At 36.6% G+C, this 23,404-nt stretch overlaps 1 protein-coding gene across 6 annotated transcripts in view; it reads right to left on the reverse strand.

Annotated features, from left to right (window-relative positions):
• Positions 1 to 3,695: 3,695 nt before the first annotated feature.
• Positions 3,696 to 23,404, reverse strand: part of ZMYM4 (zinc finger MYM-type containing 4) — a 156,502-nt gene continuing 136,793 nt past the window's right edge. For all 6 annotated transcript variants that reach the window (XM_061122426.1, XM_061122427.1, XM_061122425.1 and 3 more), the window contains 4 exons: positions 18,682 to 18,793; positions 16,978 to 17,226; positions 7,201 to 7,330; positions 3,696 to 6,312 (listed from right to left, as the gene is read on the reverse strand). In XM_061122426.1, coding sequence (XP_060978409.1) covers positions 6,105 to 6,312; positions 7,201 to 7,330; positions 16,978 to 17,226; positions 18,682 to 18,793 — 699 coding nt within the window. In that variant the 3' untranslated portion in view covers positions 3,696 to 6,104. The remainder of the gene's footprint in view (positions 6,313 to 7,200; positions 7,331 to 16,977; positions 17,227 to 18,681; positions 18,794 to 23,404) is intronic.

Below are 23,404 nucleotides of genomic sequence, written 5' to 3' on the forward strand. Positions count from 1 at the left end.
TTAAAAAAATTAATCTTTTCCTTTTAATTACATTATCTGGTTGGGTACTGCTCTTGTGGAAAAATGCTTTTAATAAACTTATGGTTAGCAATCTTAAACTTAGGGCTTTAAAGGTGGTACAGTGGTAAAGAATCTAATGCAGGAGACACAAGAGATCTGGGTTTGATCCCTGGGTCAAAGATCCCCTGGTGTAGGAAATGGCAACCTGCTCCAGTTTTCTTCTTTGGAAAATTCCATGGTCAGAGGAGCCTGGTCGGCTGCAGTTCATGGCGCTGCAGAGTTGGGCATGATTGAGCACAGCAGCAGCAGCCTTATTTTTAATGGTATGTTTTTTCTCGGTTTTTTAATTTTTTGGCTCCATGGCCTGGCTTTTGCAATCTTAGTTCCCTGACCAGGAATTGAACCCAGGCCCGCAGCAGTGAAAGCAAGGAGTCCTAACCACTGGACTGCCAGAGAATTCCCTCTCTTGGCTTTTTTGCACAGATGTTTCTACATCTGAAAATAATGACTTAAATATAGTGGGTTTTCTCACTTGCCAATATTGAAAAGCTCTTTGTACTCTGGATCAGAACTTCCAGTTCTGTATTAAGCAGTAGCATGATACTGGGCACAGTAGGTCTGTTAGGATACTGGTTTGGCTACTTTAGCAGAAACCAAATGATGATAGCTTCAGTAAGCTGGAAGGTTTCCTTTTTTATGTGAAGGTCTGAGCTACCGTACTTTCAATATATCGCCCTTTCCCACACAGAAAAAACTGGTTTGCCATGACCACTGACTGACTACATTCACAATCTGGTGCATGGGGAAAGGAAAATTAGAAAGGAGGGCAAACTCTTCCCTTTTAAGGATGTGGCCTGGTTGTTACATCCTTCTGTTTCCATCCCATTGGTCAAAACCTAGTCACTTGTTTACATCCTGTTGCAAGATAGGCTGGAAAACAGTCAATTAGCAGGAAGCCATTGCCTACCCAAAACGTAGGGGTGCAGGTTCCGTAATGAGAAGGAAGTGTGGAGATGCACACCGTGCAGCAGCCTTCTTCCTATGTGGTATGTAACTATTGTCAGATAAATGAAATCTCACAGACTCAGAATCAATGGAAAAAAAGGTAAACTATCACGTGCTCTTCTTGTACCCATTGATATACCACGTATTATTTACCTTTTCCAATGTGGTGAAGTGTATCAAAGGATTTCTGTAATGTTGATCATCATTTATATGCATGTAAGCAAGCACATGAGTGAAGAATGTATGATTTAGTGTATACAGTCTTTAGTTATTCTAAATAGTTCATTCCAATATATAGAATTGATGATGCTGGGTATTATGTTTTGCAGAATCGGAAGCACTGAATTTAGTGAAAATTCAGGCTGTAATGGGGGAATTAGCATTTATTTAAAATCTTACTATATGCCTAGAATTTGCAGATGTTATAGTAAAAATGAGTTGACATTGAAAACCTATCATGTTCCAAGCACAACTTACAGAAGTTGATATTATTCCCAGTTTAAGAGAAAACTGAGGCACAGAGAGGTTAGGTAACTAACTTAAGGCTATACAAACAGTAAAGTAGAAAGACTAGGCTCCAGAGCTCCGATCTTCCCACTCTGTAACAATGGGTCACAATTATTTGTTTTTCAATTATGAAATAAAGTATGATGATGATAGACAGGAGGAATTGGGGGTATTGTTGCTTATTTCAACTCAGAATCACAGCGACTTTTTCTATTTGCATAGAAAATTAAATTTTGAATTTAATTTAAAAAATGGATTCATTTACATAATTTCATTTTAACTTAAAACTTTTTGGGAAATTTTGTTAAAAAAATAGGAATGCCCCAAGGCAGGTAGGTAAAAACAATCTATGTGGAATCTGAAGGTATATTTGCACAATACCAAGAAAACTAGAGTCTAAGGAAAATGCCACTTAGTCTCACATTCCCAAATTAAATAGGTATTCATACTTAAGAATATATTCTTTATTCTAATCTCATGATTTCAAAATGATTCAAGTTGAACTAGGTAAGCTGTGTAAATCTAAAAAAAAGTCTTGCCTAAAATGAAATATATATCAGGTTGATGCAAACATAATTGCGGTTTCAGACTATGAATTTTAAATCATTATAACTAGGATCAAGCACATCTTTATTAATCAAAATAGGAATCACTACAATCAACACATTTTTGCCAATGAGAAACAAGTTTTATTCCCATTGCCTAAGAATCTGTGCTTCAGGATTCGAAGAACTCTTGGAAAGCACCTTCTGCTTCCTGCTGGTTGTGGAATCATTTTCTCTGTAAAAAGTTGTTGAGATGCTTGAAGAAGTGATGGTTGGTGAGAGGTCAGGTGAATGTGACAGATGAGGCAAAACTTCATAGCCCAATTCGTTCAACTTTTGAAGTGTTGGTTGTGCGATGTGCAGTCAGGCGTTGTCGTGCAGAATTGGGTCCTTTTTGGTGAACAGTGCTGGCCGCAGGCACTGCAGGTTTCAGCGCATCTCATCGAGTTGTTGAGCATATGTCTCATATGTAATGGTTTTGATGGGATTTAGAAAGTTACAGCAGAGAAGGCGATGGCACCCCACTCCAGTACTCTTGCCTGGAAAATCCCATGGACTGAGGAGCCTGGTAGGCTGCAGTCCATGGGGTCGCGAATAGTCAGACATGACCGAGCGACTTCACTTTCACTTTTACTTTTCACTTTTAAGCACTGGAGAAGGAAACAGCAACCCACTCCAGTGTTCTTGCCTGGAGAATCCCAGGGATGGGGTCGCACAGTCTGACATGACTGAAGTGACTTAGCAGCAGCAGCAAGTTACAGTGAATCAGATGGGCAGCAGACCACCAGTGACCATGACCTTCTCTGGTTCAAGTTTAGCTTTGGGAAGTGCTTTGCGGCTTCTTCTCGATCCAGCTGCTGAGCTGGTTGTTGCCTTGGATAAATCCATTTTTCGTCACATGTCATAATCTGATCAAGAAATGGTTTGCTGTAGTTGTGCAGAATTAAGACGACACTTCAAAATGGCGATTTTTTTTTAATTTGCAGTCAGCCACAAGATAAATAAGGTACCCACTTACCAAGCTTTTCACTTTTCCAATTTGCTTCAAATGTCAAATGACCACAGAGTGGTCCATGCTGAGTTCTTCAGCAACTTCCTGCGTAGCTGTAAGAGGATCAGCTTCGATGATCCTCTCAATTTGCTGTTGTGAACGTCCCACGGCCGAACACTGCACTCCTCGTTGTCAAGGGTCTTGTTTCCTTTGCAAAACTTCTTGAATCACCAGTTCCTGGGCCAAATGCGTTGTCGATGTTGCGAGTTGTCTCTACTGCTTTATGATTCATTTTGAACTTGAATAAGAAAATTGCTAGAACTTGCTTTTTTGTCTAACATCATCATTTCCCTAATCTAAAATAAATATAAAATAAACAGCAAGTAATAAGTCATTAGCAAAAAAAATAAAGAAATGTGCATTAAGATGATGTATAATATAACCACATTTAAGAATGTACTCATTAATATCAAACAGCAAAGTTCAACAATGCAAAACCGCAGTTACTTTTGCACCAACCTAATACTTGATGCTTCTAGCTTTCAGGGCTTTGTATATGGTAATAGATTAAAAATCAGAACAAGTCTTTGATGGGGGAAAAAAAAACTGACAAGATTTTGCAATGAAACAATGTTTTCTGGACTGAGTAAAAACCAAATAATTTATTTTCTGAAAACTGATCTCTTTCTTTGTAATATACCATCTGTTGGATCATACCAATAGGGTCAAACAAAAAAAATATTTAAAATTCTTTCAAGACATAAAATGAATAATTCACCCATCAAATACAAATATACTATTTTATTCTAAGGGAATATTTCTGTGGTTTTTGCAAGGTGAAAACCCGAAAGTGTTTAAAAAACAAAAAAGAACAGATAATTTAATGTTTCTCTTGTTTGATATTTTTTCCTCCCCTGGGGGGGGGGGGAAACCAATTTTACATCATTTTAATAAAATTTAAAAAAGCAAATAACCGGACACACACATCAACAGCTATGCTTATGAGGAATGACCAATAATGACTCAATATTTTCTTTTACAAATTATTCCAGGATCTGGAAAAACTCTGTGGACTAACATGCAATTGACATCTTGATACAGTCATTTACCTGGATATTGGCTGTTCTCAATTAAAACATACAGAATTTTTTTCCTCTCTCTCTAGTGTTTTATAATAGTTTATCTACTATGCCGTAAATTTGCATTTCTACAGAAGGGGAAACATTAGTGTTTATATAAACCATAAAATTTCATTAGTGGGGACTATTACACCTGATGTTTCTGGATAGTTTATTGGCAGACTTATCAGACAATCCAATTGCTTTTCCTCCATATCAAACAAGGCCTGGAAGTAAGTCTTCCAGTCAGAAATGACAAAACACAGATGGAATTAATCATACAGAACTGGGGCAGATTTACTTCTTTCACATAGTTCTTGGTAACAAAAACAAGATTTGTTACAGGCAGAGGGACAGAACCATAAGTACACAATGTCAAAAGGTCTACTTTAAAATTTTTATTGTATTTAAATTTATTTATTAAAAAACAAAAAAACCACCTGCCATTCCCATCTAAAAAATGGGACATATGGTAAAGTCTTTCAAGGTTAAAATTTCTAAGAGGCTTTTTAGACTTCTCTCGTTTCTATTAAAGGGTCAAATTAACCTCCGCTAAAGAAGTTCTGTGACTGGCCAATATTATAGAAGCTTTGATTCAAAATTTTGTGGGGAAGAAACAGAATGCAGAAGGAAATGGATCCATTTGCCAAACACTCCTATGACTTGATCCTCATCAAACTACTAAAACAGCTAGAGTTTGGAATAATGCTATAAGAAGACCTTCTTGTGGATATATGCAAGACCGTCAGTGTCTTTGTATCCTAACCCCAGATTCCTATTTTTAAGTTTCTTAGGGTAACAGGGTCATCTTCCAATGCTTTATATAGGAAAATACTAGTTCTTCTTCTACCATAGTTCTGATAGCTAAGTAACACTGTGTCTCTGTGGAATCACCCACAGGTTTGCCAGAGAAAGGAGAGACTCCTCTTTTTGAAATGACAAGGGCCTCCAGAAACTGGTGCAAAAGACAAAATAACAAATTATTTAGGAAATGGGAAGATAAAACAATGGGAGGAAAGCTGCCATTTGGGGATAAAATAAAAACAAAAGAACCCCCACTTCTGTGTACCACAGCTTATGCTGTGAGACAGCAGCAATAAAGGCTGACACCCAAAGTGGGCATTTTAGTGGGTTTTCTACAAACATTTCAAGACACTTGGGGTCTAACAAGCGCCACAGACTTTCTGTGTGCATGATTATTTTGCAGAGTTTCAGCCCCTTTAACTTAATTTACCCACATCCAGACCCACAGCTGAGAAGGCCAGACCCAGAAAGTGAAAGGGACACATTACTGCATGAACAGCAGTGAAGGCCTTTTCCCCTGATGTGAGGGACCCTATGGCAAAAGCACCAAAGGCTTCTATCCTTCACAGAATTGGCTTGGCAGTGAAAATCAAAATCAAGACCACTTCACTCTCTACCTTTAAAAAAAAAAAAAAAGGCTGAGTATTTTTATTGGGTCTTCAAGTCTGGGTCCCACAGTCCTCATCTGATGCCACTCTTAGCTCTGTACTGATTTCTCCCCTGACTTTCACAGAGGGCTTGCCCAAGTAGCCTGCTGCAGCCAAGGTTTCACTCCAAAGCTACCCCTCTAAGATCTAAGGTTACTATGGTAGAATTTTATACAACAGTTCTCCTTAAAAATATTCCACAATTTGTTATTCCCAAACAAAATAAGATTATGCACCACTCAGAGAAATTGGTTAGTCATTCTGAAGATGTCTAAGAACTATATCACTGCCAAAGAACAATGTTTCTCAGTTCATATTCTTTCCTTCAGTTTTCATTTGTACATCCACACTGTGGTTCACGAGTTGTCTGTTTTCCATTATCTCATAATCAAGTCAAGAGGACTTGAGACTTATCGTTTTCCAAAGCTGGATGCATTCACAGTTTGGTGCATACCAACATGTATGAAAATAGGAACCCACTTGCACTTTAATCTGATAATTCAACATCAGAGTCTTCTGATTTGGCTTTGGCAAGTTCTTCGTGTACCTCCCTCACCATGAGAATGCGTGTTAACATGGTGTCCAGGGTCCCGGGGTCTATGGGAAATGTGGAGTACCACATGGGGCTATTTGGAACACAGGCGCGCTCAGGCTGAAGGTAAAACACGTCACTCCTCTGCTTCACGCTTTCAGAGCTATCCACAGGGAAGAAGAGAGAGAGAGAGAACTGGGATCAGAGAGTACAGCACATTGTAATTACTCTCTAAGTATAATGGCTCTCAGATATTTCGTACTATGACTAATATCGTAAACAGTGTGCCCACAGAGATAAACAAGTTTATAGATATTTATGCTCCAGGAGCAACCTGTAACTGCCTATTTTTTTCCCCACACTCAAGAACCACGCTGGATTCGAAGTAAGTATAATGTTAATAGATGACAAAATGTAAAGCTTTCACAAGCGTTAGTACTTAAAACTTACCAGGAGCAAAAACAAATTCAACTCACAAGTGACACTATGGCTGAGACTCATCCTCAGTACCCAATACCCTGAAATCCTAAAATGAATCCCCAAAATACTTCACAACTCTACTAAACAGCAAACCCAGTCATTTTATTTCTTTGGGGGAAAAAAAAAATTGCTTTAGTGTGGATCTTGCAACTTTTTAAAATTATAAAGTTTCTATAAAAAAAAAAGACCACTCAAAAAATGTCAATTCTCTAAAAACTATTTTCTCATTTATAGACTTAGTACAGTCTTTCCCCTATTTTTCTATGTAAACAACAAATTCACAGCAGTTTAGATGTCACATAAAGTTAAGCAACAGTTGTAAAGATCAAACAATGACAGTGATTCTTGCTTTTTAAGAGATTTTTGGGAAAAAAATGCTCAAGATAAAGCAATTTGTTTCTTGGTTCAAAATCCAGGCAGATATGAAATTGGGGAAAAAATGAAACTGTAAGTAAATCTTTGTTTAAAGTCACAGACCAGCTACATTTCTGGGATTTGAGCATCTGAAATCTAAAATATAATAATTACTTTTTGAAGTGTGTTGTATCTACTTCAGAGGAAAATCACTTACCATTTGGACAGGTAAAACTCATAAAGTCGGACTGGGCATCTGAGGGGGTTATCAGTATTCTCTGCCATCTCCACACCCACTGGAACATCATCATCTTCATTTCGTTTCCTCTTGCCAACAGTTAGTTTATCTTGAGACAGAAAATAATCATCATAGAATTAGAAAAGTCTTTCTTCAAGTCTTAAGACACCCACTTATGTGGCTGCCTTTCCCTTCCTTTCACTTACTCACTTCTTCAACAAATATTTATTGAGGATCCATGGAAGCACTAGACTAGTGCTGGATCAAACAAAGTCCCTGTCCTGTAGAATTTATGTTTGTATCCTTACCCAAGTTGGGGCACCATGACAAAAAGCATGATGCTTGAGAGTATGTCTCAATTCTGAGACTGACTTTGTTAGGCTATTTTATTAGGCATAGGGTTCTTAATCCATAGCAAAATAAAGAGAAAAAAGGGTTCTGCATGTTCTTCTCCTATAGTAGAGATCAAAACAGAAGCTGGCACCTCTTTCTCTGAAAACAGTCCTCCTGTGGGACACCAGTGTCCACTGGGCATTTGTTTTAAGTCTCTTTCCATTTGTTATAGTATTATGAGAAATGAAATCTTTTGTTAGAAAAAGAATTCTCAGTAAGGCCGACCATTTGATAAGGAAAGAGCAATCTCTTTTTCACCAACACAGTTGTGCAGAGGCCAAGGGTTATCAGAAAGAAGCCAGGGTAAAGACATGGAAAGCAGGCTGTTTCCTTCCCACTTTCTCCATTCAAACTTCAAGAGAAGCTAAAAACCTGAGGAAAAAAGGTTTTCTTCTTTTATCTGCTTTTAACAACTGATCCAAAAATTTCCCCAGCTTCCTGTATTAGTTCTGAATTAACCATAAGTGGTTAATTTATGGTTTTAACCCAGTTTTCCATTTACAGGCTATCTAAATAGAAAATGTGCTAGCTGCTCATTCATAAAAGAAGCTAAATTTATTACGAATCTGGTCAAGCACCTAATTAGAAAACAGGAAAATGCTGCCCCATTGCCTCTACCTCCCTGAATTAGTATAAATTTTTAAAGTTATCTATTTTTATTTATTTGGCAGAACCAGGTCTTAGTTGCAACATGTAGAATCTTTAGTTGTGGCATGTGAACTCTTCAGTCGTGGCATGTGAGATCTAGTTCCCCAACCAGGGATCACACCTGCAACCCCTGCACTGGGAGCGTGGATTCTTAGGTACTGGACCACCAGAGAAGTCCCTGAATTAATATCAACTAAGAGCATACAGTGGGCTATATATAAACAAAATATAAGAAAGAGGGTATGAATGCACGGTGGAAAAAGCAAGATAATCTTAGTATTTTCTAAAGTAAAGGAGCAACTGAGAAAAAAGTAAACACAAAGATGAACATCATAATTATTCTCTACAGATTCTAGTTTCAGTAATTTAAAATTCTTACATTCAAAATATATACTTCCCTCTTATCTCAAGGAAATAATAGTTTAGTTTTGGGAATTTCAGACTTGCAATTCTGTTCAAAATCAATAAACATAATTTCTAGTTCCATAATAACATTAATTTTTAAACATTAAAAACAAATTATTAACAGACTTTTTAGAATGCAAGATCATAAACCTTCTAATAAAACAGTCACTGCTAATATTTTTCTACTGCGTATGAAGGCAGTATACTCTAGGACAGGCTTAAAGTTCCCTCAGAATTTTACAACGTTAACACATTATTGACTAGAGACGTATCAATACATTTTTACAAAATGATAAACAATTAACATCACCAGGTGAAGTTGTTAAGAGTTTAAAACTGATCAAGGATTCATTATGCAACTTATGATTGTTGTTATCATTCACATCTTGCTCCATTAGGTTTTTGTACCAGCCTTCTGTATATCAAAAACATAAAATTTTCAAAACTGACACATCAAAAAATTTTGAGTAAAGAAGAATTTTTTGCTGAATTTTATAGAGGTACTTTCTCTGATTTTCCAAGTGACATATATACTAGTGTCTTGGAAGATGACAGTTCTTCAAAATATAGTTCTGATTCACAAACAATGTGAATATTAGGACAAAATAAGACAAAAGGCTGTAATGATTGATTCTGATACATACAGGGAAACTCATGGTGCTGGAGAATGCACCTTTGCTTCTATAGAACAGTGGACTAAAGACAACATTTCAAGAAAATTAGAAGATTTTACAGGTGTGTCAAGTGTAACTACTGAATGCAATAATCCACTAAATGTTAAAGAAATAACAGAATTAATTTCTGGCTGGTCAAAATAAAAATCACCAGCCACAGGTGTTAAGTTTCTACAAAAATCCTGTGGTCAATAATGAATTAACTAAAACGGAGTACTCTGGTCAAAAAAACCCCAAACTTTTAGAAACAGTAGATTTAAAAGTTATGCAAGTTCCTTTTAACTAGTAATTGACCCATCTGTTGCCTCTAAATCAATGATCCCCAACCTTGGCTGTATATTTCAATTCCATGCAAAGTTTTAAAATGAAGATTATATCTGGGTTACATCCTTAACCAATTATATCAGAATTTCTAATTTAAATGACAATAAAAGAGGACTTTTAAGTGATTAACACTCTGCACTGCAGGGGGCACGATTTTAAACTCTGGTCAGGGAACTAAGATCCCACAAGCCATGCAGCATGGCAACCACTCCCCCGCACCAAAAAAAGCATACTGAAGCAACTGATTCCTCTAATTTTGAGTCAAGCCTTTAATATGGCCCTGACAATAGAGAAAAGCATTTAAATGTTAAACTAAAACTATACTCTTCCATGTCTAGAATTTGCAATTACTCATCTTTGTTAAGTGTCCATCTGAATACTAATATGATTTCAAATAGAAATCTTACAAGAAAGGGACAAGATCCAAGAGTAGGAGATCCCGGGCTCATCTCTTTCCATGAACACACCAAAACTACAACTATACACAGAGCAACTATCCCTGAGAAAGACCTGAAGACCAGCACAAAAGATTTTCCACAACTGAAGATAAAAGGAAAATCACCATTAAGATGAGTAAGAGAGGCAGAGATGGTATCTGGCCAGGACCCACAGGCAGAGAGGACATCACAGCTGTAGAGGTCCTCCTGAGGAGCAAAGTGTCCAAACTCCACATCAAGCTCCTCAGCCTCGGGGGGGACCAGCACTAGAAAGATAATCTGACAAACCCCTGTAACACCTGGACTTGAAAACCAGTGGGACTTACATCCAGAGGTCTGTAGGAAACTAAAACTTAAAGGGCACATGCAAAAACTCTCTTGCCCCACGTCCCAGAGGCAGCAGTTTGAAGAGTATCTGGGTCCTATGTGAAGGAGAGTCACTGACTGATTTTAGGGTGTGTACAGCAGAGCCAGGGACTTTTATAATTTTCCCTGGTTATGTAGCCACTGAGGAACACCAGGATCTTTTGCTCACCTTCTATGACTACTTGGTCCAATGCTGGTGGGTGCCATTTTGACTCTTCCCATCTCATCCCAGGTTCACCTGTAGACCCATCCAGGCTGGCACTCCTCCAAAGCTACTCTATTACACCTAGCCAGTGGCTCTGGCCAGCACTAGAGCCCCTCCAAAGCAGCTCCACCCTAGGAGATGGCCCTGCAAACCACACTGCCCCCAACAGTCACAACTCAGCATTACAGCCAGCTATCTCAGGGTCCAGTCCTGCATGGCCTAACCACAGAGGAGGCTGCATGTAGCCCTTGCACTACTGGGCTTCACAGGGTACCTTTTACCTAAAGTCATCCTCTGTAGGCTGGCAGATGTGGCTCATCTATCTAGTGCATAGAAACGAACAGAGAGAGCTAGGAAAATTGAAGAGACAAAGGAATTGTTCCAAATGAAATAGGCAAAAACATTTAAAAAAGACAGTTTGAAAGACTTCTGGGGACAACACCAAGCATACTAACATTTGCATTATAAGGATTCCCGAAGAAGGGAGAAAAGAAACAGAAAATCTATTTGAAGAAAAAACTGGCTGAAAACTTGACTAACTTGGAAAAGTAAACTCATCCAATTCCAGGAAATGAAGAGTCCCAAACAAGATGAACACAAAGAAACCTACACTGAGGCACATTATAATTAAAATGTCAAAAGTTAAAGACAGAGAATATTTAAAGCAGCAAGGATAAGAAGGGAATGACAGAGGACAAGATGGTTGGATGGTATCACCGACTCAATGGACATGAGTTCGGGCAAGCTCTGGGAGACGGTGAAGGACGGGGAAGCCTGGTGTGCTGCAGTCCAAGGGGTTGCAAAGAGTCAGACAAGACTGAGCAAAAGAGAGAAATAAGTAGTTACATACAGAGGAGCCCCCATAAGACTATCAGCTGACTTTTCAGCAGAAACTTTAAAGCCAGAAGGCAGTGGCATGAGATATTCAAAATGCTTAAAGGAAAAAATTTACAACCAAGAATACTCTGTCAAGATTATCATTCACAACTAAAGGTGAAATAAAGTTTCCCAGACAAGCAGAAATTAAAGGCGTTTATCATTACTCAACTGACCTTACAACAAATGTTCAAGGGACTTCTTTGAACATAAAAAGGCGGCCATTACTTGAAATATGAAAATTATGGAAGAAAAAAACTCAATGTAAAGGCAAGCACATACTAAAGGTAGTGATTCAACCATCTATGTAGCTAGTATGAAGATTAGAAAAGTAGTGAGATCAAATAATCTATAATTATTAAAGAAAATACAACATTTTAAAAAAGTAAAATTTGTCAAAAACATAAAAGACGGGGTGGGGTGGTGACGGTAAAAACGTAGTGTTTTTAGAACACACTCAAACTTAAGCAACCATCAACTTAAAATAGACTGCCATATACGTAAGTTGTTATATAAGAGGCTTATGATAACCACTAACCAAAACTGAATAATAGATACACACACGAAAAAGAAAAAAGAATACAAACAAAACTAAAAAGTAATCAAACTGCAAGGGAAGAGAGCAAGAAGAAAAGAAACAGACATGAACAATACAAACAATTATAAAACAATTTCTAAAAAGGTAATGAATAAATTTTTGCTGTTCAGTCACTAAGTTGTGGCCGACTCTTTGTGCCCCTGTGGACTGCAGCTTCCCTGTCCTGCACACGGCAATAACTGCTGTACATGCAAACCAACTAACTGCTGCGACCCAAAGACAGCGTGCCTGGGTGGATTCCAAAGTAAGATCCACATACACGCTGCGCATCAGAGACTCGCTCCAGACCTACAGACACACGCAGACTGAGCAAGGGACAAGACAAGGTATTCCATGTAAATGGAAACAGAAGGCTGGAGTGGGCGAACAAGACTTTAAAACAAGGACGGAAGAAGGGCACTGCAAAACGGTGAAGGGATTATTCCAACAGTAATACAAATACTTGTATGTATGTGTGCATCCTACACAGGAGGACCGACATGCAATATGTAAGCAAATATTAACAGACAGAAGAAGGCAGCAACAGTGCTGCAGTAACAGTGGGGAGACCGTGACACCCCGTTTGCATCAGTGGACACATCAGTGAGGAAACACTGGCCTTAGAGGACACATTTGACCGATGAACTTAATAAACAGTATGTTACCTCCCCAAACAAAATAGTATTCAAGTACACATGGAGCATTCTCCAGGATACATCACATCAGACCACAAAACAAATCTCAATAAGTTTGTTGTTATTCAGGTGCCAAGTCATGTCTGACTCTATGACCTTATGGACTGCAGCAAGCCAGGCTTCCCCGTCCTTCACTATGCCCTGGAGTTTGCTCAGACTTATGACCACTGAGTCAGTGATGCCATCCAACCATCTCATCCTCTGTCACCCCAAAGTTGAAATCATATTAAGCCTCTTTCACAACCACAATGCTATCACACTAGATAGCAACTAAAAGGAAAACACTGGAAAAAACAAATATGTGGAGTCCAAACAATCAATGGATGACTGAAGAAATCAATGAGGAAATTAAAAAAAAAAAAACACTTTGAGACAAAAATCTATCAGCAGCAAAAAAAGTCTAAGGGGGAAATTTATAGTGATATAGGTCTACCTTAGGAAACAGAAAAACTCAAATAATCTAACTTTATACCTAAAGGAACTAGAAAAAAAACAGCCGAAAACCAAAGTTAGTAAAGGAAGTAGTAATAAAGATCAAAAGTGAAAATAAATAAAACAGGAACAAAAAAATAGAAGAGAATCTGTCCTTTGAAAAGATGAACAAAACTGACTAACCAGATTCATCAAAAACAAAAAGAGAGGGCTCAAATAAATAAAATGAAAATTGAAACAGAAGTTACAATTGACACCACAGAAATACAATGGATCACAAGAGATTACCATGAACAATCATATGCCAATAAATTAGACCCAAAAAATGGATAAATTCTTAGAAACATACTATCTGACTAAATCAGGCAAAAAATAGAAAACATGGACAGACCAATCACCAATAATAAAACTGAATTAGTAATCATAAAACTCTCAAAAAACAAAACCTGGAGCCAGATGGCTTCACAGATGAGTTTTACCATACATTTAGCTAAGAGTTAATATCTATTCTTCTCAAACTATTTCAAAACATAGGGGAGCAAGGAACTCTGTTCCAAACTCATTCTACTTGTCCAGCAGGACCCTGATACCAAAACCAGACAAAGACACCAGAAAAAGAAATAAAATGACAGGCCAATATCACTGATCCTCAACAAGATATTAGCAAACTGAATTCAACCATACATTAAAAGGATCATATGCCATGAACAAATGGGATTTATCCCAGGGATACAAGGGTGATTCAGTATTCACAAAGCAACATTATACACCACATTAAGAAAATGAAGGATAAAAAGCATAAGATAATCTCAGTAGATGCAGAAAAAGCTTTTGAAAAAAATTCAACATCCATTTCTGATAAAAACTCAACAAAGCAGCTACAGAGGGAAGATACCTCCACATAATAAACGTCATATATGACAAACTCACAACTAACATCATACCCAATGGTGAAAAGCTGAATAAATTTTTTCTAAGTTGGGGAATAAGACAAGATGCTCACTCCCGACACTTTTATTCAACACAGTATTGGATGAAATCCTAGCCATGGCAATCCTACAAAGTCCTAGGCAATCCTACAAATTCCTAGGCAATCAAACAAGAAAAGGAAATTTTAAAAATCAAACTCTCTGCTGGCAGTCCAGTGGCTAAGATTCTGTGCTCCCAATTTGGTCAGGGAATTAGATGCCACATGCAACCATTAAAGAGCCTGCATGCCACAACGAAGACTAAAGCTGCCAGGTGCCATAACTAAGACCTGGAGGAGGAAAATAAATAAATTAAACAAATATTTTAAAAAATAATACTAAAAGACAAGTCATAGGTTACAAGAAAATATTTTAAAAAATTCAAACTGGAAAAGAAGAAGTAAAACCATCACTACCTGCAGATGACATGATACTATATATAGAAAATTCTAAAGACACTACCAAAAAATTATAAGAATAAATCAATTCTAGTAAATACATTTTACAGGATATAAAACATGCAGAAATCTTCCAGATTTCTATACACTCATAACAATCTATCAGCAACAGAAATTAAGAAAACAATCCCATTTACAACTGCATCAAAAATCATAAAATACCTAGGAAGAAACTTAACCAAAGAGGTGAAAGACCTGTACTCTAAAAACTATAAAAAGATACAAATAAGTTGGAAGATACACCATGCTCACAGACTGAAAGAATAGTGTTAAAATGTCTATTCCAAAATAACTGACAGATTCAATGCAATCCCTAACAAAATTCCATTTGCATTTTTCACAAAGAGAGAGTAATTCTAAAATTTATACGAACTCACAAAATACCACAAATGGCCAAAGGTATCTTGAGTAAGAACAAAGCTGGAGGTTCACACTTCCTGACTTCGAACTACAGTTGATTCTTAACAAATACAAGTTTGAACTATATGGATCTACTCATACATGGATTTCTTTCAATAAATACATACTATAGTACTATATAATACATGGCTTTTGAATCTGCAGACATGAAACAGTAAATGAGGAGGGCTGACTGTAAAGTTATATGCAGATTTTCAACTGGCTGGCTTAAGGTTCAACTGTATACCCAAAGCCACAGTGACCAAATCAGCATGGTAATGGTGTGAAGACAGATACACAGATCAATGGAACAGAACAGATACTCACTCAGTCATGTCCGACTCTTTGCGACCCCATGGACTGTAGGCCTACCAGGCTCCTCCGTCCATGGGCTTTTCCAGGCAAGGGTACTTGGAGTGGGTTGCCATTTCCTTCTCCAGGGGATCTTCCCGACCCAGGGATCAAACCCGGTTCTCCCGCATTGCAGGAGACACTTTACCGTCTGAGCCACCAGGGGAGCATCACAGAACAGACAGACCAGACGTAAACCAATCCTTATACAATCAATGTATGACAAAGAAAGCAAGAATACACAATAGGGAAAAACAGAGTCTAAAACAAATGGATTGGGAAAACTGGACAGATACACGGAAAAGAATTAAAGTGCACCACTTTTTCACACCATATACAAAATTAAACTCAAAATGGATTAAAGACTTACATGTAAGACCTGAAACCATAAGACTCCTAGAGGAAAACATAGGCAGGAAACTGACATTGGTGTTAATAATATTTTTTTGGATCTGTCTCATCAGGTGAAGACAGCAAAGCAAAAATAAACAACTGGGGTCAAATCAAACTTAAAAGATTTTGCATAGCAAAGGAAACTCTCAACAAAATGAAAAGGCAGCTTACTGAATGGGTGAGGATATTTGCAAGGTATATATTTGGAAAGGGGTTAACACACAAATCATACAAAGAAACTCAGAAAACTCAATATAAAAAATGCAATTAAAAAATGGGTAGAGGATCTAAATAGACATTTTTCCAAAAGGGACATACAAGCTGCCAACAGACACATGGAAAGATGATCCATACCACTAATCAACAGGAAAATGCAAATGAAAACGCACAAGATATCCTCTCATATCTATCAGAATGACTACCATGAAAGGGACAAGGGAACCCACGTGCACTGTTGGTGAGAATGCATACTGGTGCAGCCATTGTGGAAAACAGTATACAGCATCCTCAAAAACTGAAAACAGAACTACCACATGATCCAGCAATTCTACTTCTGGGTATTTTTTACCCAAAGGAAACAAAAACACTAATTCAAAAAGATATATACGCACCCCTATGTCCAATACAGCATTACTGACAATAGCCAAAATATGAAGTGTCCATCAATAGAAGGATTAACTCACTCAGCTATTAAAAAGGATATAATCCTGCCATTTGTGAAAACACAGAGTGTGTTATGCTAAGTGAAAAAAGTCAGTAAGAAAAAGACAAATATTGTATGATTTTATCTATATGTATAATCTAAAAAATTAAAACAAATGAACAAAAGAAACAGAAATAGACTCACAGCTACAGAGAACAAACTGGTGGCTGCCAAAGGCAAGAGGGGTGGGGGTAATTAGGTGAAGGGGATTACGAGGTATGAAATTCCAGTTATAAAATAAATAAGTCATGAGGAAGTATTATGCAACATGAAGAAGCACAGCCAATAACACTGTAATAACTTTGTATGGTGATAGATAGTTACTAGACTTATAGTGGTGATCATTTCATAATGTATTTAAATGTCAAGTCATTACATTGCACACCTGAAACTAACATAATATTGCACATCAAGTATATTTCAATTTAAAAAGTAAGGAATCTCCACCACACCTGGTTCTGACTCTTGTTTCTGTGAAGGTGGGAAGAACCTCAGATAGGTCATCTTGGTACTGTACTTCAGAGTCCTCGTCCGTCTCATCACATGGGCAAAGGAAAGCTTCAAGTGCTCAGTAACATTCTTTAGTTGAAAGTATTTGGTATTGAAGAAAAGGAGGGTGTTCAAAAGGACGATTGGTGAGTAAGCGCCCAGCTGTTTGCACTCCCACAAATGCTCTTCTTCAATGCGAGAGAACATGTAACCTGAACAGGACAGGGAAAAAGAAACAGCACTAAGATCCTGCTAAAAGGGACTAAGTAATTTCTTTAATTCTCAGACAGGAGGATACTAAGGAAAACACTGATTGTGCCTCTCTTTGTCCCTCTTCCTCATACATAAAAATAGAAAAAGCACTGCAAAGAAAAGGGCAGATGATTCCAGTGAAAGAGACATTGTGAACACTCCCCTAAAACAGTTTTAATCTATTGTGAGTTTAGACCAGGGCATGGTAAATTTTTCCTATGAAGAGCCAGATGATAAGTATATTAAGCATTGTGGGCCGTAAGGGCTCTGAACAACTTTGTTGTTGTAAAAGATAAGAAAGTATAGACTCTACAGAAACAAACAGGTATGGCTATTTGTAAATTTTATTTATAGAAACAAATTTGAGTCTCATGCAATTTTCCCATATCACAAAATATAATTTAATTCTTCCCCAACTATTTAGAAATGTAAAAAAAAATTTTTAGCTCATAAACTATATAGAAACATGCAAGAGGCCAGATCCAACCATGAGCTGCAGTTAGCACTCTTGTTTGAGATCATTATGCTTACTGTTAACTGCTTCAGTTTTATTTGGCTAAGAACATTAGAAGGCAGCTCTCTCTCTCCCTCCTATTTAAAACTTATATTAAGAGAAATTACTTCACAATAGTTTATCTGGATTTTCCCTAAAAAGCAGAGGTCAGAAGAATTAAAATTAGTATACTTTTAAATGCAGCTTCTTCATGATATCCGTTAAACTCCGGTCTTTCCTAATGTTCTCTCCCCAATCCTCTTTGTTACCACCTCTCATTCTATTCTTGGGAGACTGCCCACGAATATATTATTTGTTACTTCCAAATGTAAGTTCTTAGCTCTTCCTTTGAAAGCTAAATGCATCATGCCACTGCATTCCTTTTAATGCTTCAAAGGTTCTCTGTAGCCCAAAAGAAAGGGAACACATTTCTGGGTATTACATTCAACCTCTTCATTCACAGGCAAGGAGCATGAGAGCAGGAGAGAATTAGGGACTTGTCCAAAGACAAATGGTCACAGACAATTCAAGGATGAAGACTTAACTCTCTTAACAATTAGTTCAGGGTACTTTTTTCAAACTATTGAAAAAGATCCACTGCTAACAGCATCAAAAAGTAGCATATGTGGCAGCTACTAGTACAGTGTACAACTTTACCAATACAACCATATCAAGAATGGTTTCTAAAAAGTAAATGTAACCTTTAGTTGCTTTTTAATATTCAGTAGTTATTATCTATTCATGTACTATATACAAGATGTAGTTTTATTAAGTAACTGATAATAAATCAAAGATTTTCTCCTCAAAAGTCCAAATATAAGTCAAGACAAATATAAAATGAACAATTTACAAAAGGTAATCATAAAAATTAAGCAATTTAAGAAGGCATATCATGAAAAGAATCAAAATATAATCATCCTACCATTAGGAAGTATTGTAGGTTCCCATATTTTCAAGAGTTTGGTAAGTTCAATCATAAATCTGGAATAGGGCTCAGTAAAAATGTTATCTATTCTACCATTTTCAAACAGGTACTACAAGAGAAAAAAATGGAAACATATATGTTGATACAAAGAAAACATAAAATTTAAAAAATGTGTTTTTAGGAATATAGTTTATCCTTAGTTTCTGTCCTTACAATACTGTGAAATATTTTAAGGATACAGTCAAACCAGTAGAATTCAAGCTAACGTTTCTTTTCACATGAATTAACATTATCTTGACCACTGAGCTTGTAAGGTAAAGTTTTGTATTTCCTTTTAAAAACAATTATTTAAAATAATAAATCAGTACCTTTCAGTCACTTAATAAAACTGATATACTAAAAACTGGTCTTAATTCATATTTCTCAAATCATTTTTAAATTCTCAGCATCTGAGATGTACTCTTAGAAGTTTGTTTGTTTTTTAATCTAGTTATAAGGTCACTTCCTGAAAATAATACAGTTAGCTAGTTTTCAGGTGACCTGAGGGTACTGAAACTGTAAAACTATTTATTTGGAGGCTTCTAACCACAGCTTTCAACTCTCTGCCCCACAAGCCAGACTTCACAAAGTTCAAGTCTAATTATAGGACATAAAAGTATGCTAATTATAACCATCAATAATCATTTCACAGAGGAAACAAGCAATAGCTTGAGTAAATTACTGTTAAATATTTTGAGGGTGCAGGTGAGGTCAGATAAAATCACTCAGAGAAATAAAATCAGTAGAATATGAGAACACAAAGTAGCATAATTACAAGCTAAAGATCTTGGTGTCTTAACGATCTAGTATTTTAAACATTTATCTATGGCTATGTTGGTTTCCTGCTTTCTTGATCTATGTATGACTTACTGTAAATTTTTATTTCCACTTAAGTTTATTCTGGCTAATAAAGATTATATACAATTTCAATGTACACTTTTATAGGTCTCTTCAAAGGCAGTTTATGATCATATTGCCAGATTACAGTTTTGTTGTTGAAAAGTATCATTTCCTTTTTTATTTTAATAAAGTTATTTTTACAACTTAAAAAATATTATATCCTCATTATGAAGAGTTTAAAATATAGAAAAGGTGGAAGAAAAGTACATTCAGACTCATTACTCAAAAGCAACTATTATCAACAGTCAGGGGTTATTTCAATCTTTAAAAAACTCTCCTTTATGAATACATAGAGTTGAGTTTTTATACAGTAACTCAAATATGAGTACATATAAAATACATGGGTTTTAAAAAAAAAAAAATCACAGGACTTCCCTGGTGGTCCAGTGGCTAAGACGCCATGGTTTCAATGCATGGGGCCTGGGTTGGATCTCTGGTCAGGGAATTATTTAGATCCTACATGCTGCAACTAAGAGTTCTCATGCCTCAACTAAGACCCAGAGCAGCCAAATAAATATATCAATAAAATAAAAAGAAATATTGAAAAAATCACTTCTCCCTTAGATCAGGAACAAGATAAAAATGCCACTTCTATTCAACACTGTATAGGAATACTAGCCAGAGTAACTAGGGAAGAAAAAGAAATAAAAAGCATTGAAATAGAAAAGGAAGATGCAAAACTATCTGTATTTGCAGTGACATGAACCTATTTATAGAGAAAATTCTAAAGAGTCCACAAAAAAAAGTTATTAGAGCTAATAAATGAACTCAGTAAACCTGCAGAAGACAAGCAACATAAAATCAGTTGCAATGAATGATCCAAAGAGAGAATTAAGAAAATTCCATTTACAACAGTATCAGAAATATAATACTTGAGAAGAATAAATTTAACCAAGGAGATACAGATTTACATACTCAAAACTATGTAAAACTTCTGAAATTAAGGAAGACCTAAGAAAAACGTCTTGTATTTATGGATCTAGAGACAGTATTATTACAACAGCAATACTCTCCAAAGTAAACTACAGATTCAATGCAATCCTATCAAAATCCCAAAGGTTCAGATTTTCCTTTTTGAAGAAATGGAAAAGTCAATCCTAAAACTGTTACAAAATTGTAAGGAATCTCAAATAGTCAAAAGGATCTTGAGGAATCACACTTCCCAATTTCAAAATTTGCTACAAAGCTACAGTAATCAGAACAGCATGTATTGCCACAAGAATACTCATATAGACCGAAAAGTATTAAAACTGAGAGTGCAAAATAAACACACACACATTTAGTCATGATTTTTGGCAAGGTTGTCAAGATGAATGAACAAAGGAAGAGCAGACTCTTCAACAAATGATGCCAGGAGAACTAGACATCCACATATCCAGTTATCCCTAATTCAACAGATCCCTGTGTTAGTCACTTAGTTGTGTCTGACTCTTTGTGACCCCATGGACTGTAGCCTGCCAGGCTTCTCTGTCATGGGATTTCCAGGCAAGAATACCGGAATGGATTGCCATTTTCTTCTCCAGGGGATCTTCCTGACTCAGGGATTGAACCCAGGTCTCCTGCACTGCAGGCAGATTCTTTACCATCTGAGCCACCAGGGAAGTCCCGGTGGCTCACTTGATATACCTCACCTGATAGAATAATCATTCAAAATGGATCGATGATCTAAACACTGATCCACTGACTTAAACATAAGAGCTAAGACCATAAAACTTTTAGAAGAAAACACAGAAGCAAATCTTCATGAACTTGAGCTTCAATGGATTCTTTAGGTATAACACCAAAAGCACAAGCAACAACAGAAAAAATAAACTGAACTTCATCAAAATTAAAAATGAAAGTACAAGAAAGTATACGAAACTGAAAAGAAAACCCAGAGAACGGGAAAAAATATTTGAAAATCACAAATCTAATAAAAGTTTACTATCCAGAATATAAAAAGAGATTCTACAATTCTACAGCTCAATAACAAGCAAACTACCCAGTTTTAAAACAGGCAAAAGATTTGGACATTTTCCCTAAAGAGGCTATACAAATGGCCTCGTACATGAAAAAAATGCTCAGTGTCATTAGTCATCCAGTTCAGTTCAGTTCAGTCGCTCAGTCGTGTCCGACTCTTTGTGACCCCATGAATCATTAGGGAAAAGCAAATCAAAATCACAATAGGATACCACCTCACATCCATCAGATGGCTTTTTTTTTTTTTTTTAGGATATTAACAAGCGTTGACAAGTACATGGAGATAATCTAACACTCAGAAATTGCTGCTGGGGATGTAAAATGGTGCAGTCATCTTGGAAAATGGTTTGGTGGTTCCTCAACAAGCTAATAGACAAGGAAATGGCAACCCACTCTAGTATTCTTGCCTGGAGAATCCCAGGGACAGAGGAGCCTGGTGGGCTGCTGTCTGTGGGGTTGCAGAGAGTCGGACACGACTGAAGTGACTTAGCAGCAGCAGCAGCAACAAGCTAAACATAGTTACCATTTGACTCTGGAATTCCACTCCTAGGCATACAGTACCCAAAAGACATGAAAACGGGTGTTCAAACAAAAACTTGTATATGAATGTTCATAGCAGCACTCACTATTTAAAGCAGCCAAAAGGCGGACAGAACTCAAATGTCTATCAACACATTTCCAACAGAATAATTCAACCATAAACGAGAACAAAGTACTGATTCATATTACAACATGCATGACCTTTGAAAACATCATGTTAAGTGAAAGAAGCAAGGCATGAAAGTCCACAAACTGTAACTTTCCACTTACATGAAAGATCTAGAATAGGCAAATCCATATAGACAGAATGCAGATTTATGGTTGCCAAGGACTAAATGGAGGAGGTAAGAAGTGAAAGCATAATGTGGAGGTTTCCCTTTAGAGGAATAAAATTTTAAAACAAAATAGTGATGATGGTTGCACATCATCATGATGTTGTTATGACAATGAACTGTATACTGTAAAATGGCAAATTTTATATTATATGTATTTTACCTTACTATAAATATTCTACTACACATACAATTTTGCAAGCTACTTTTCAAAATGTATGTCTCCAAGAGTTTACCATGTCAAAACATATAGAAGCTACAGAAGCAATTCATTCCTTTAAAACTACTGTTTGATATTTAATAGTATGGATGTACTATATTTGATTGAATCTTTTCATGAACACTAAGGTGGTTTCTAGTTTTTTGCTGTTAAAAAAATTACAATAAAAACACCATTATGTGTTTTCCTAGGTAACTGTATTAATTTCTTTGTGGGAAAGATACTGATCAATAGATTTGCTAGACTGAAGAATCTACATGCACTTCAAGTTTTAACAGTCACTGTCAATTTGCCCTCTTTTAAAAAGGCCTCCTCCAACAGTGCACATGTGTCTTCACTAATACTTAGCATTGTCAAACTTCTCAATCTTTCAAGTGTTTTAATCCATCTAATAGGTGAAAAACTTCCCTGATTACAGCTGACCATTATTTTATATTAGAGAGGCAGCCCAACACAGTAATCATAGCATGGACCCTAAAGCTGAGCTACCTGTGTTCACTTCACACCTTGGCCCTGCCACTTACTACCTTTAAGACCTTAGGCAAGCTATTTAACTCACTGTGCCTCAGATTCTTCAGCACAAAATGATATTAGTTATTATACATAATAAGGGTACACTAACAATTATGTAAGTTAATACATGAAATGGGCTTATATTAAAATATAGCATACAAAGTAAATGATTGTTAAATATTCCTGATACATTTTATCTATTAGTAATCTTTTGATT

This window comes from Dama dama, chromosome 20 (assembly GCF_033118175.1).
Source record: "Dama dama isolate Ldn47 chromosome 20, ASM3311817v1, whole genome shotgun sequence".
Lineage (NCBI taxonomy): Eukaryota > Metazoa > Chordata > Mammalia > Artiodactyla > Cervidae > Dama > Dama dama.